We start from the raw sequence: 12,910 nt of genomic DNA, 5'->3' as shown, positions 1-12,910 counted from the left end.
TTTCTTTAGTTATCCTCTTGCTCTTAATATATTTATAAAACATCTTTGGGTTTTCCTTGATTTTACTTGCCAAGAATTTTTCATGCCCTCTCTTTGCTTTCCTAATATCTTTTTTAATTTCACCCCTGCACTTTCTATGCTCTTCTAGAGATTCTGCAGTATTTAGCCCTCGGTATCTGTCATAAGCCTCCCTTTCTTTCTTTATCCTACCTTGTATGTCCCTAGACATCCAGGAGGCTCTAGATTCGTTAGTCCCACCCTTTTTCTTTAAGGGCACACATTTGGTCTGAACCCTCCGGCTCTCCTGCTTGAATGCCTTCCACTGCTCTGACACTGATTTACCTTCAAGTAGCTGTTTCCAGTCCACTATGGCTCAGCTTAGCAAAGTTGGCTTTTTTCCAATTTAAAGTTTTATTCCTGGTGTATCCATGTCCTTTTCCAAAACTACCTTAAATCTAACTGAATTATGGTCACTAGCACTTGAATGCTGTCCGACTGATACCCCTTCTACCTGACCAGCTTAATTCCCTAAAACTAAATCTAGAACCGCCCCCTCCTGTGTTGGGCTTGCTACATACTGGCTAAAAAAGTTCTCGAATACATTTTAGGAATTCCGCATCCTCTATACCCTACACACTAATTTTGTCTCAGTTAAAGTAAGGATAGTCGATATCCCCTCTATTACTGCCCTATAGTTTTTGCACTTCTTAGAAATTTGCTTACACATTTGCTCTTCTATCTCCCTCTCACTGTTTGGGAGTCTATAGTACACTCTCAGCAGTGTGATCGTCCCTTTTTTGTTTTTCAGTTCGATCCATATGACCTCGTTTGATGATCCCTCTAACATATCATCCCTCCTCACAGCTCTAATAGTTTCTTTAATCAATTCTACGACACCCCCCCCAAAGATCCTGTAACTAGGAATGTTGAGCTGCCATACCTGCCCCTCTTTTAGTCATGTCTCTGTAATAGCTACATCATATTCCTGTGTCTACCTGTACTCTCAGCTCATCTGCCTTATTCACGAAACTCCTTGCATTGAAGTATATACCATTTAGTACAGCCAAATCTCATTTCCTACGTCCTTCAAATTCACTTTCTACATTTTTGCTTTCCAATTCCAGCTTTACTCTCCTCCCTACTTGATCTATTCTCAGGTTTCCATCCTGCTGCCAAGCTAATTTAAACCTTCCGCAACAGCACTAGCAACCGCCACCACCCCCCCCCCCCCACCCCGGCGAGGATATTGGTCTGTTGAGGTGCAACCCGTCTAGCTTGTACAGGTCCCATTTCCTCTAGAAGCTGTCCCGATGCCTCAGGAATCTAAAGCCCTCCCTCCTGCACCATCTCTCCAGCCACACATTCATCTGCTCTATCCTCCGCTCTATCCTCCTATTTCTGTACTCACTAGCTCGTGGCACCGGGTATAATCCGCAGATGACTAAGCTATAATATAGCACTGATTTTGCGGCCTGCAAATCTGTAAAAGATCAGTTTATCCCTATTCTGTTTTCTGTCTGTTAACCAATCTCTATCCATGCTAATACATTACCTCCAATCCTATGAGCCCCTATCTTGTGTAATCTTTTATGTAGCACCTTATCGAATGCCTTTTGGAAATCCAAATATATTCCATCCAGTAGTTCCCCTTTATCTACTCTGCTAGTTACATCCTCAAACTCTTAATAGATTTGTCAAACATGATTTCCCTTTCATAAAACCATGTTGACTCTGCCTAATCATGTTTTGATTTTCTAAGTGCCCTGATGCCAATTCCTAAGCAATGAATTCCAGCATTTTCCCAATGACTGATGTTAGGCTAACTGGCTTGTAGTTCCCCGTTTTCTGTCTCCCTCCTTTCTTGAATAGCAGTGTTACATTTGCTATCTTCCAATCCGCTGGGACCATTCTAGAACCTAGGGAATTTTGAAAGATCAAAACCAATGCGTCCACTATTTCTGCAGCCACCTCTTTTAGAACCCTGATATCGGCCGTCAGGTCCAGGGAATTGTCAGCTTTTAGTAGCACAATGGATGTGTCAAACTGGCTCAATATATAGTCTGTTGTTTTATGATTATGAGATTGACTCCTTACCAATTGTACAGGGAAATCTTCAGACATTCCTCTTTAATCACAGGGTTAAAGAAGAATCTGTCAATGGTCTAAATAGTGCTGGTAATACGTTCAAATATATTTAATTCCATGTATCTGGATAGCTCAGTTGGTAGAGGATCCAGGGTTCAAGTCCCTGTTTGGGCATTAGTTTTTACTTGGATATGCACTTGAAGTGGGGTAACCTACAGGTCTATGGCCCAAGAGCTGGAAAGTGGGATTAGGCTGGATAACTCTTAAGCCGGCAGACACAATGGGCTGAATGGCCCCCTTCTGTGCCATAAATTTGTATGATGCTATGATTTTGTTTTATTACAAGAAATGGATTTGGCATTCTAGTTTGTACTTATTGGCCCGGATTTTGCAGTCAGCAATGAAGGAACGGCACTCGCCTTTCACCTCGCTGACAGCTGCCCAGACTTTTCGCTGGCTTTTGAGCAGACTTGCTGTCATCAGGCATCTGATCCAACATGACACCCTCTACAGGGAATCTGTGAACAGGTAAAGCAATAGCAAGGCTCTTCAGCCAATCAGATTGAAGAATCAGACAGCAGTCTAAACCAGGAAGTATAAATTAGATTTAAATCGTATACAGAAAGTGAATAAAGATTAAGATATTGGATTGAGATTTTTCTTATAAAAGTAAAAAAAATATATATATATTTTTAAACTCCAACACAATTTAGATCATTTGCCACACCGTTAAAAATTCACTTGCTCCTGAACACATTTTTTTCTGATGTCTTTAGTGGGGAACTAGTGGGCAAGTGCAGTAATTTCACACCATTGCATTGGTTTCAATGCAGATGTCAAAGTTGCTGTCCAGTTTACTCTATCATAATAGTGAACGCTGTTAGCCTCACCATTATTCTTACCACAAAATCCAGGCTACTTGTGCTGCATAGCTATCCTTTCCTCTGTAAGTCATCTAATTGTAACTAAGTAGTTTCAGCCTGTACAAAGTGAGTCCAGTGTTTTGATATTTCCTGCCTGATTAAGAGGGGACATAGTGGGAATCCTAGGTATGTTCCAGTCATTGTGAGCCCTATGCCATTATAACTCAGTATAACATAATGAAAGGCATTGGTTTCAGATCATTGAACCTTTGTGGAAAATTTTACTAAGCCACTTGTATAAGAAAATAGTATTGGGAAAAGCCCAATCTATAAAATGGTAGTTTTACAAAAAAATTACATTCCTGAATTAAATTAAAGAACTTGCATTTATTGTGTTTTTCATATCAAGTTGTCCCAAAACACTGAAATATAATTACTGTTCTTTTCTAAGTGAACGTATTAGCCAAATTACACACAGCAAGGTATCAAAAATGTCAAGAAATGAATGGTAGTTCTGAATTTCATTGGGGGTTGTCCTACTCGCCCATCATAAATTTGGTGGGAGTTTGGCAGAACCCTTGGAATAACATCCCTTTAGCTTCTCCAGGATGCAGTTAATCTCTTACCCAAGTCACGGCAACTCCCATGTTCTGGAATGAATCAAGAACCCACAACCTTCTGACTAAGCAAAACTGATAATTGACTAAACAATTCTTTGCACAGCCAACATCTTAGTGCAAGGAGCTAAATCCTCTTGCTGTTATGTTTGGACTTGGTGACTGAGTAAGTCAATTGCTAATTTTATTATGTGAAATTCCAAGATTTTAACCCGTGTTCTGGAGATCACATGCAGCGATTCCATCCATTTACATGAATAATTCTACATGGAATTCTGGGCCTTTTACTGGCATTTTGGGACTGAATTCCACCTGTTTTTCATTTAAAATCATGAATGAGAGGCCTTGATAATCAGTCATGGTCTCTTCTGCCTATTCCACTTTACATTCATCAACTTCATTTGGATTTCATACTCTGTGTGCACTTAACCTCCAACCCAATTCCTTTTCCAGGATCTCAAAACTGTGGAGCTCTTTTCCCCTCGTCATCTATCTTTCATCCTACAATCCATTTATGTCACGTATAATTCTTTACAATTTTAATGGCCGATCGATCTTGACTCTTGATATAAACAGGGTCCACGAGAAGCGTATATTAATGCACTATTTTGATGTTCTATCATAAGTAGCAAAAGACTATACAATGAATTTGAATACTTAAAATGAAAAGGGCACAATGACGCAATGTCCAGATGCACGCTGCCCATTTTCATGGGCATGATAATCACGTGATTGCCCAGAACCTATCATGGTATTCTTACAGCAGAAACAGCAAATCAATCAGCAAGTCACTTGTGTGGCCAGCTGCCGTCTTAAATCACATCCTGCCAATCTGTGACATGTTATGTATAAATCTATAGGCTACATAATGTGTGTTTTTAAGCTTCATACAATGAATGCGTAGCATACAGTAAAATACATGCATACCTATTATTTATTCCATAGATTGGAACATTTTAAGCATAAGTTAGTGTTATTCCTCCGGTTTTCAAATGTTTTCTCTCCAAAAAAAAATGGTCTTACTGATGTCTCATAGCACACAGCAACATTTGGATTTGTACACCATCTATTTTTATACTTTTATCAGTGCCATACATTATAATTTCAGGTTTCTGATCAACTATTGCACCCAGCTTTAATGATATGTTCTTCGATTTATTTGTTGACCGTTGCATGAACGTGAGTGGTAAAGCAAGTACGGTTAACAGTTTTTGAGCCTATCTCATGCCACTGGATATAAACTGGTCTGAACTGAAATTAGATCACTCGAACCTCAGTTAACACCACCCATACTGCAATATTGAATGGTGCCAGGTTAATCTGCTATCAGAATTGGTGGACAGTTAATTGAAGGAAGGATCTTGTGTATTAGCATTTTTTGAGAAGTAGTTGTTTTGCAATAAGCCGAAGATAAACAGGTTGTCACAATTAAGCAAATAGTTTAAAAAAAACATCTTTATTTGAGCAAAATATTGTTTAAAAAAAGATGCTTTGTTATATATTTTATTAAAAAGGTGAAGATTGTTTTCAATTACCCAGTCCTTGCTATTGAAATCACTTTAAAACATTAAACACAGATACCAGAAACTTAAAACATGACCAGGTGTAAAATACCTCTTAAAAGAATGTTTTTTTTTCTCCTAGATGGAAATTCCCGTCAACCCCACTTATTTTTCTGTCCATAAAGAACAAAGAAACTTAGATGTGTAGTTTTAAAAAGACCTTCTGACAGACCTCTGCCATTGCTGTTTTTGTTCCAGCTATTAGGAGGCATATTGGGAGCCGTTAACGACCATTTGCCTTCGGGTCTTTTTACAAGATCCCTGTGGGGAAGGACCTGGTCTTCACACACTAACCCTCCAATCACCAGTGTTGTGGAAATTTAAGTGTGGAGATTACAGAGACGAAACAATTCCATGGCACAATACACTAGGCTGTCTTATTACAATGCACAGATATGATCGAGAGGGAGAACAAAACACTCAATGTCACTGAAACTGGTTAATGGGAGCTGGGCCAAGGATGACTCATCTCTAATTATCTCTCCCTGTGAGAACTGTTTGGTTCCCGCTCTAGGTGTCCTCATGACCAAGATCAGGAATGCTGCATGTGGGAAATCATAGGTGCAAACCCAAATCACATCACTTTGTAGCACAGTATATTGGCGCTTCCATGTGCCACCTCAAGGAGTTTGCAGGTGGGAAAGCAATGAACATGACTGGTGCCTCCTGCCAAGCAGCACAGCTATAAACCAAAATGTTTATCGGAGAGAATGGGGGTAAATGTTACTACTAATTCCAGTGTAGAGGTCACTGGTGAAGTTTTGGATTAAAAGTTATTTCCGTAGAATGCTGGCCATCTTTAAGTAATGGTTTGTACATAGTGCAATTAAATTTCAACACAATACATTAAAATTATCTACTTTCCAATTTTATTTTTTTTGTTGACATCATTGGGCTATAAGTTTTCTAAAATTTTCATATGCCCTTCACAACTTGCTTTTGCCATGTATTCACTCCCCTACATACAGGAACAAGAATCCACAGACCATTTGTGGACGAAGCAGTTTTTCCAATTGCATTGATATTAACTTTTTATCTTTTCGAATTTTTGGTTAAATGTATCTTTCAGTTGTTCGAAAGCCAAAACAACAACATCATCTTTGTTGTCACACAGTTCCTTGAGAGACGTGCTAGGAAATGAAAAAGAAAAGGTGGTTTGAAAACAGCAATACAACTAACTTTAACCCAGTATGTGATGGATCATATTCTATTTGGTTATCAAGAATGTGCCAAAAATGGGAATGGACAGTTGATGAAATTTTACAAGGCAGTTAGAGTGAATTGGATTGTCTCATTAAAGGGGGTCTTACACACAACTTCTATACAAAATCAAATGTTCGCTCCAAGTTCCATCGCTGTTGCTTTCCAAAGAATATATTAAAATAAACCCTCTAGAGCAAGTGGCCGGCAGACAGACACTTAAATAAATAGTCAGTTAGTCATTCATTTAAGCAGTTCTGACTAGGTCTTAAAATCGACAGCCAACTTGGAATAACGCAGAGCCCCACGATCGAGCTATAGCTTTCAATTCACTGCCAAGCTATGTTATTTATAACAGGCTTTAAAAAAAAAATCCTCTTCGTCTTCTTTCACTGTTGTGCAGCAGAAAGAGTAATGAGAAAGGAGCTAATGGGCACGAGAAGGTAAAAATTGATGGGAATATTAGACCTGAAAGTACATGCAGCACGCCGCTACAGTGGGTTATTTCTTTTTAAGCTGCAGATTATTGATAAATGTTAATAAATGTTAAGTTCTAATAAAGACACATCACTAAGTATGGCACAATATTATAGTTGTAGGGGGTGTATCATTTTTAGGGCAATAAGACTATTTTAGCAATGCTTGAACACAGCCATACATTAATTGCTGCCTCATCCTTCATGACAACACAGAATGTAACATGGTAAGCACAAATGGAGAAAATAATGTTTTTATCACAATCAAATTAGTTTGAAGCAAAGACTGCCACTTAATCTAATTTCATCTGTGATGTAAATATAACGTAATAAAATCCAGTCATATATAAGTCCCAAAATGCCTGGAGTGTTATTCAATAGGAGTGTAGATCAAGGATTGGCAAGTCAGCCCATCGAATTTGCTATTTTCCAGAGCTTCCAGCTATTAAAATTAATGGTCAGAAAGCCAGGAGCACCACTAATCAGGGACACCAATATCCAGGTCAGATTATCTGATCTGTGCTCCCATCAAGCAAGACTTCAAGTGTTGTCTTATGTATAAGGGTCATTTTCCAAGCTAATATGGCAAGGAGCGCCTTTCCAAATCAGCAACGCATTCGGAAACATTGTCCACAATTTCCAAAACATTAAAATTAATTGTTAGAAAATTGATGTGATGTGACTGCATGAACCTCACTTCTGACAGCATGGTCTTGTAATATTACCCCTATAATATGCTAAAATATAATAAACTAAGAGCTGATTTTCCTTCATACCTGATTGAACTAATAGTTAGTTGGAAATCATTAAGGACATTATAGGCATCTCCCAAATGCAACCTAAAAAGGAAAAGGAAGATATGAAACATGAAATTGTTTGATTCAATTATTCTTTCCACATTGGAATCACATAGTACAAGTTGTACTGCAGCTTAACTTACATGTTGTCATTTAACAAAGCCTTTAAAGAACCGTGCTTGTAGAAGTCCAGGGCATAAGCATTCAGCGGCATTTTCCTGCCTTGCTGGTCATATTTTACCAAATTTAGCACAGGGATGTTGCTTGAGCTAACTTCGATAGTGCGTAAAGAAATCTGTAATGATAAATTTCAACAGGTTATAGGATACTCGTTATTTTCTAACTGATAGTTGGACATTTGGGGTCAATTTTATTCAAACATGAAACCAAGAGACAACATATTCACAAAACAAATATTTTCAGGTGAAAGTGAAACACTTCCCTCTCCCTCACCCTGCACAAAAATTTTTTATAAATAATAGTTACATGTCAGCTTGACTTTTGTTTTAATATTTCATTAATATCCTTTCTGGCGCTTTTAAAAATAAATCTCAACATTTCTCCCTCAATTCTTTGTTTCCAGATTGTATCCTTCCCAGCCAATTATGAAATTCTCATTTCTTTCAAATTTGTGTTTTCTCCAGTATTTGTTCACATTCCATGCAATTCACTGACAATAATGTAAACTTGGATCTTTAATGTTCCTACATGCTACTATCTCATCCAGATCAGGTACTGTATTGATGTGCACATATAGTTTGCCACTCAAATCTAAGGCCTCTGTGATCTTGTGGAAGTTCCTTCAGCACAGATGGAAGAATTCCTGAACTGTGACCTGTCTTGTGAGCTGAGTGTGTGTTCTTGATGTACATTAATTAACTGCCGTTATGTTCAACAACATACTCCTTTTACCAGCACTTTAGATGCACTTATGTTTAAAATGCTTGCAGTGCAGGAACCTTTCATCTATTCTGAACGGGTCGTAAATTTGTGCTAAATATAGATAGCTTTGTACTGTTGAAACAATGTGAACTAGGAACTAAAGTGCTATTGTTCACTAAAGACTCTGCAGCCACCAATGAAGGGGTCCCAATCATCTGGAATACACCATGGCCCAAATGCCAGAGCTGAAAATCAGCATGCCTTCAAGCCTACACTTAATAGAAACTTTGATAATAGTGATAAACCAGGTCACATGTGATAAATGATACATATGGACAGTTAGAAAACTTGATCGCCTTATCCCTCTCCCCAGCTTGCCTCAGGCTGAAACAGACTGTTCTCCAGCCTCCTATCTTCCACCTCCATAAATTTGAGCTCATCTAAAACTCTGCTGCCCATATCGTAATCCGCACCAAGTCTTGCTCATCCATCACCCCCGTGCTCACTGACCTACATTGGCTCCCGGTCCGGCAACGCTTCAAATTTGAAATTCTCATCTTCATGTTCAGACCCCTCCATGGCCTCATCCCTACCTACCTCCAGCCCTACAACCCTCAGAACTGTGTGTTCTTCCAACTCTGGCCTCTGAAGCATATCCCACACCTTTCACCCATCATTAGCAGCCATACCTTCAACAGACTAGGAACATAGGAACGAACACCAGCCTCTCAAGCCTGTTCCATCATTCAATGAGGTCATAGTTGATCTGTATTCTAACTCCATCCACCGCCTTGACCCCATATCCCTTAATACCTTTAACTAGCAAAAATATATCACTCAGATTTTAAATTATTAATTTTTGTGGGAGATAGTCCATACTTCCACCATCCTTTGCATGAAAAAGCGTTTCCTAACTTCTCTTCTGAATGGTCTGATTCTGATTTTAAGGTCATGTCCCTTGTCCTGGACTCCCAAACCAGAAAAAGTTTCTCTCTATATACCCTATCAATTCCTTCCAAAATCCTAAAAACCTCAATCAACCTTCTATATTCCAGGGAATACAAGCCTAGTTAATGTAATCTCTCCTCATAATTTAGCTCTTGCACTCCTTCCAAGGCCTTTCTAAAGTGCAGTGCCCAGAACTGTACACTGTACTCTAGATGTAGTCTAACCAGGGCTTTGTAGAGCTGTAGCAAACTTACACCAGCACAGATCCTTGAGACATCAATAGTCACTTCCTTCCATTTTGTCTCAGCCATAAGCAAGCGCTGGGAATTCCTCCCTAAAACTTTTTATACTCTTAAGGCTCTCCTTAAAACCTACCTCTTTAACCAAGCTTTTAAATCACAAATCCCATTATCTTTCTTTGGCTCAGTGTCAATTTTTGTCTGATGAAATTTGGTGCTTTGGGATGCTTTGCTATGTTAAAGGCTCTATAAAAATTCAAGTTATTGCAGTTGTAAATAAATATAATTCTATATGCAACAAAAGAGGAACTTACACTGTCTACGTTGTATGTCTTGAACAGATCCAGATTGGTAATCCCAGATAAACATGCAAATGGAGATACAGCTGTTGTTGGATGATTTCCAGGTGTAGTCAACTCAGCAACAGATTTAGCATCACAAGTTTGGAGAGGCTGAACGCCTTCAAAAGCTGAGGGAGAAGAAACGTCACTTTGATGATTAATATTGCTCAGTTGTTGGTTTTTATGCAGTTTATAAATTACACAATAATCACTTGGAAGTCAGTAGATTTGAGTCACTGGGTTTATGTCTCCAGTGTGCTGTATTTTCAACCAGTGTTTAACTTTCAAACAGTGAGAGAGACAAAGTAGTGCTTGTGTAGTTTTTTTTAAATAAAAGGGAAGACAGGGTGCAGAAAGGCAAAATTTCAAAATAGAATTGCACCAACTCTATCCAATATGCAACTCAAACAATCTGTTTAATAAGAGGTGTGAAGTGATGCATTTTGGAAGGAAGAATGAAAAGTGGCAATATTAACTAAGTGGTACCATTTTAAAGGGGGTGCAGAAACAGAGACCAGAGCGTTCACATACACAAATCTTTGAAGCTGGCAGGACAAGTTGAAAAGGCGGTTAAAAAAGCATGCGAGATTCTTGGCTTTATAAATAGAGGAAGAGAGTACAAAAGTAAGGAAGTTATGCTAAACTGTTATAAATCACTGGTTCAGCTTCAGCTGGATTAGTGTGTCCAATTCTGGCCACCACACCTTATGAGAAGGATGTAAAGAGAGATGCAGAGGAGATTTACTAGAATGGTACCAGGGATGAAGGAATTCTGTTATGTGGGAAACTAGAGAAGCTGGGATTCTTCTTAGAGCAGAGATGGTTAAGGGGTGATTTAATAGGCGTTCAAAATTATGAAGGGTTTTGATAAGAGTAAAGAAGGAAAAACTAGCAGAAGGGTCAAGCAATTAGTCAGAGGTTTAAGGGAATTAGTAAAAGAACCAGAGAGATGAGATGAGATTTTTTTTAACGCAGCAAGTTATGATCTGGAATGCATGGCCTGAAAGGGTGATGAAGCAGATTCAGTAGTAACTTTCTGAAGAGAATTGGATATAAACTTGAAATGAAAACATTTGCAGGGCTATGGGGAAAGAGCAGGGGAGTGGGCCTAAGACAACTCTTTCAAATAGCTGGCACAGCCACAATGGGACGAATAGAAACATAGAAAATAGGTGCAGGCGTCGGCCATTCAGCCCTTCGAGCCTGCACCACCATTCAATAAGATCATGGCTGATCATCACCTCAGTACCCTTTTCCTGCTTTCTCTCCAATACCCCTTGATCCCTTTAGCTGTAAGGGCCATATCTAACTCCCTCTTGAATATATCCAACGAACTGCCATCAACAACTTTCTGTGGTAGAGAATTTCACAGGTTAACAACTGTGAGTGAAGAAGTTTCTGCTCATCTCGGTCCTAAATGGCTTACCTCTTAATCTTCGACTGTGTCCCCTGGTTTTGGACTTCCCCAACATCGGGAACATTCTTTCTGCATCTAACCTGTCCAGTCCAGTCAGAATTTTATATGTTTCTATGAGGTTCCCTCTCATCCTTCTAAACTCCAGTGAATACAGGCTCAGTCAATCCAGTCTCTCATGTGTCAGTCCTGCCATCCCAGGAATCAGCTGGGATGGCAGAACCTTCGCTGCACTCCCTCAGGAAGGATAGAATAAAAGGAAAAGGAGGTGGGGTAGCATTGCTGGTTAAAGAGGAGATTAATGCAATAGTTAGGAAGGACATTAGCTTGAATGATGTGGAATCTATATGGGTAGAGCTGCAGAACACCAAAGGGCAAAAAACGTTAGTGGGAATTATGTACAGATCTCCAAACAATAGTAGGGGAGGGCATCAAACAGGAAATTAGGGGTGCATACAATAAAGGTGCAGCAGTTATCGTGGGTGACTTTAATATGCATATAGATTGGGGTAACCAAACTGGAAGCAATACGGCGGAGGAGGATTTCCTGGAGTGCATAAGGGATGGTTTTCCAGATCAATATGTTGAGGAACCAACTAGGGGGGAGACCATCTTAGACTGGTGGTGTGTAATGAGAGAGGATTAATTAGCAATCTCGTTGTGCGAGGCCTCTTGGGGAAGAATGACCATAATATGGTGGAATTCTGCATTAGGATGGAGAATGAAACAATTAATTCAGAGACCATGGTCCAGAAGGGTAACTTTGAAGGTATGAGGCGTGAATTGGCTAGGATAGATTGGCGAATGATACTTAAGGGGATGACAGTGGATGGGCAATGGCAGACATTTAGACTGCATGGATGAACTACAACAATTGTACATCCCTGTCTGGCGTAAAAATAAAAAAGGGAAGGTGGCTCAACCATGGCTATCAAGGGAAATCAGGGATAGTATTAAAGCCAAGGAAGTGGCATACAAATTGGCCAGAAATAGCAGCGAACCCAGAGACTGGGAGAAATTTAGAACTCAGCAGAGGAGGACAAAGGGTTTGATTAGGGCAGGGAAAATAGAGTACGAGAGGAAGCTTGCAGGGAACATTAAAATGGACTGCAAAAGCTTCTATAGATATGTAAACAGAAAAAGATTAGTAAAAACAAACGTAGGTCCCCTGCAGTCAGAATCAGGGGAAGTCATAATGGGGAACAAAGAAATGGCAGACCAATTGAACAAGTACTTTGGTTCGGTATTCACTGAGGAGGACACAAACAATATATAAGGGGCCGGATATAAAAGGGGCCAGAAGGTCTAGTAAGGAGGAACTGAGGAAAATCCTTTTCAGTCGGGAAATTGTGTTGGGGAAATTAATGGGATTGAAGGCCGATAAATCCCCAGGGCCTGATGGTCTGCATTCCAGAGTACTTAAGGAGGTGGCCTTGGAAATAGTGGATGCATTGACAGTCATTTTCCAACATTCCATAGACTCTGG

The 12,910-nt window shown here is 39.5% G+C and overlaps 1 protein-coding gene across 1 annotated transcript in view; it reads right to left on the bottom strand.

Annotated features, from left to right (window-relative positions):
* Window positions 1-5,973: 5,973 nt before the first annotated feature.
* The window catches only part of LOC139245818 (probable ATP-dependent RNA helicase DDX60), a 124,521-nt gene continuing 117,584 nt past the window's right edge, over window positions 5,974-12,910 (bottom strand). The window contains exons 34-37 of the mRNA XM_070871323.1: window positions 9,984-10,138; window positions 7,744-7,895; window positions 7,580-7,642; window positions 5,974-6,257 (exon numbers count right to left, since the gene is read on the bottom strand). Of these exons, the coding sequence (XP_070727424.1) occupies window positions 6,152-6,257; window positions 7,580-7,642; window positions 7,744-7,895; window positions 9,984-10,138 (476 nt within the window). The 3' untranslated portion in view covers window positions 5,974-6,151. The remainder of the gene's footprint in view (window positions 6,258-7,579; window positions 7,643-7,743; window positions 7,896-9,983; window positions 10,139-12,910) is intronic.

Source organism: Pristiophorus japonicus, chromosome 2, assembly GCF_044704955.1.
Source record: "Pristiophorus japonicus isolate sPriJap1 chromosome 2, sPriJap1.hap1, whole genome shotgun sequence".
NCBI classification, from domain to species: domain Eukaryota; kingdom Metazoa; phylum Chordata; class Chondrichthyes; family Pristiophoridae; genus Pristiophorus; species Pristiophorus japonicus.
Note: the sequence above shows the minus strand (reverse complement) of the source record. Positions and strands in the feature narration are given on the sequence as shown.